This window comes from Besnoitia besnoiti, assembly GCF_002563875.1.
Source record: "Besnoitia besnoiti strain Bb-Ger1 chromosome Unknown contig00229, whole genome shotgun sequence".
NCBI lineage: Eukaryota > Apicomplexa > Conoidasida > Eucoccidiorida > Sarcocystidae > Besnoitia > Besnoitia besnoiti.
In genome coordinates this window covers 1-3,208 of record NW_021704084.1, presented here as the reverse complement: position 1 = coordinate 3,208, position 3,208 = coordinate 1, and the positions used below count along the sequence as shown (strand labels likewise).

Below are 3,208 nucleotides of genomic sequence, written 5' to 3'. Positions count from 1 at the left end.
ATGATTACCGTGATATTGAAATCCAACACTTTTAGCTGTCTTAAGCAGTCCAGTGGGGTGGTGGTGTACTGCAATCATAAAGAACTTGGTTGTCTGTATCTCATAACCGGAGTCATCTTCAGTATTCTAGGAACTATAATGTCTTTGTTTATTCGATTTGAGTTATACAGTTCTGGATCGCGGATCATTTGTACAGAGACGATAGCTACTTATAATGTGATAATAACGATACATGGCCTAGCTATGATCTTTATGTTCTTAATGCCTGCTTTGTACGGAGGATATGGTAACTTCTTTGTACCAATATATATTGGTGGTTCGGAAGTCGTTTTCCCAAGAACTAACGCGATCTCCTATTTTCTAGTACCATTAGGTTCTGTGTTGTTAACTCAAAGTATTTGTTCCGAGTTTGGTAGTGGTCTTGGTTGGACAATGTATCCTCCACTAAGTACTAGCTTGATGGTGTTAAATCCAGAGGCAACTGATTGGATTATCGGAGGTCTTGCAGTACTAGGAATTAGTAGTATTTTAAGTTCTATTAACTTCCTTGGTACTTGCGTCTTCATGGGTTCTAATGCTGGTGCTAAGAACTATATTCTATATATCTGGGCTATCATATTTACTGCCCTTATGTTAGTCTTCACTCTACCTATTCTTACTGGTGGATTAGTTATGATCCTTCTTGATCTACACGTAAACACTGAATTTTATGATTCTATGTATTCTGGTGATAGTGTACTTTATCAACATCTATTCTGGTTCTTCGGACATCCAGAGGTATACATTCTAATTTTACCTGCTTTTGGTGTAGTCTCGCAGACATTATCTATGTATGCTGCTAGATCTGTCTTCGGTGGACAATCTATGATCTTAGCTATGGGTTGTATTTCTATTCTAGGTTCCTTAGTATGGGCACATCATATGATGACAGTCGGTCTAGAGGTAGATACCAGAGCTTATTTCTCTGCTATGACTATTATGATTGCAATTCCTACCGGTACTAAGATTTTCAACTGGTTAGGTACCTATATGGCTAGCCATACAACTACAAGAACTGTAGATCTATGGGCTGCTCTTAGTTTTATCCTATTGTTTACTCTAGGTGGTACTACAGGTGTAGTTATGGGTAACGCTGGTATGGATATTGCCCTACATGATACATACTATATTGTAGCTCATTTCCATTTCGTATTATCTCTTGGTGCAGTACTAGCTACTATATGTGGCTTTATCTTCTATAGCAGAGATATGTTCGGAGATACTGTAAATCTATTCCATGTAAATACCGGTGCTTCTCCATATTTAAGCATCTGGTTTGTAGTCTTCTTAGGTAGTATCTTATTAATTTTCATCCCTATGCATATACTTGGTTTCAACGTTATGCCAAGAAGGATACCAGATTACCCTGATTATCTTTGTTATATTAATACATGGTGTTCAATTGGTTCTATATCCACAATAGTTATCATCTTAACTATGCTCTGCTAATGCACTTAACATGATGGTCATGAAAGCACAAGAGAACTTGGATCCGGTAAACAAAGACCTTCAAGATCTAAACCAGTAGTCCAACTCGTAGTATATACTCCCCAGAAAAAGGTAGTTTATATCAACCTAGGAATCCCATTTTAGTAAGTGTAACATGGAGTCTAGCTTCAGTTGTTTATCTGATTGGTATTGCATGCCTGGTGACTTAGAATATGATTCTTATTAATGGGAGCACAGTTCCCTGGGTATCCAATCCAGTGCTCTGCCTTGGGCATTGAAACTAACCCACAGTTCAACCCTGTATTATAAAATCCAGTAGACTCATGTCCTTGTCGTTTATATAAATCTATTAATGCTTGTCAAGTTCCTTGTATCTAGTGTTGATGTACAACAGACGCTCTCCTTGTTCCACTACCTAACCATAATCTATTGTTCCAGATATTAAGGAATGTACGCTTCATATAACTACACAACGTTATGCCAAGAAGGATACCAGATTACCTGATTATCTTTGTTATATTAATACATGGTGTTCAATTGGTTCTATATCCACACATAGTTATCATCTTAACTATGCTCTGCTAATGCACTTAACATGATGGTCATGAAAAGCACAAGAGAACTTGGATCCGGTAAACAAAGACCTTCAAGATCTAAACCAGTAGTCCAACTCGTAGTATATACTCCCAGAAAAAGGTAGTTTATATCAACCTAGGAATCCCATTTTAGTAAGTGTAACATGGAGTCTAGCTTCAGTTGTTATCTGATTGGTATTGCATGCCTGGTGACTTAGAATATGATTCTTATTAATGGAGAGCACAGTTCCCTGGGTATCCAATCCAGTGCTCTGCCTTGGGCATTGAAACTAACCCACAGTTCAACCTGTATTATAAAAATCCAGTAGACTCATGTCCTTGTCGTTTAATATAAATCTATTAATGCTTGTCAAGTTCCTTGTATCTAGTTAGCTCACTGCGTACTTAGGATCAGACCAAAAGAGTTCACTAATCGGTACTAGAAAATAGGAGATCGCGTTAGTTCTTGGGAAAACGACTTCCGAACCACCAATATATATTGGTACAAAGAAGTTACCATATCCTCCGTACAAAGCAGGCATTAAGAACATAAAGATCATAGCTAGGCCATGTATCGTTATTATCACATTATAAGTAGCTATCGTCTCTGTACAAATGATCCGCGATCCAGAACTGTATAACTCAAATCGAATAAACAAAGACATTATAGTTCCTAGAATACTGAAGATGACTCCGGTTATGAGATACAGACAACCAAGTTCTTTATGATTGCAGTACACCACCACCCCACTGGACTGCTTAAGACAGCTAAAAGTGTTGGATTTCAATATCCTACTACATTAAGATATTCCACATCGGTTATGTTCTAGGCGTAATATATGGATTCTGTTCTCACTCATCTTAACAGCGAGAGAAAACTACTACTCAGATGCTAGTCTAATCAGTAGCATCGTACTTGGAGTTATCATCTCTGAGACAGGATTATTTATCAGTTTTCTGGGGAGTATATTACTACGAGTTGGACTACTGGTTTAGATCTGAAGGTCTTTGTTTACCGGATCCAAAGTTCTCTTGTGCTTTTCATGACCATCATGTTAAGTGCATTAGCAGAGCATAGTTAAGATGATAACTATTGTGGATATAGAACCAATTGAACACCATGTATTAATATAACAAAGATAATC

General features: G+C 37.4%; 1 protein-coding gene across 1 annotated transcript; it reads left to right on the top strand.

Annotated features, from left to right (window-relative positions):
- Positions 1-1,488, top strand: BESB_042620 (uncharacterized protein; the record flags this gene model as incomplete). The annotated part of the gene is made up of 1 exon (XM_029362743.1): positions 1-1,488. One exon carries the CDS (start codon positions 1-3, stop codon positions 1,486-1,488), a length of 1,488 nt encoding a protein of 495 aa, XP_029214619.1.
- Between the last annotated feature and the right edge of the window lie 1,720 nt (positions 1,489-3,208).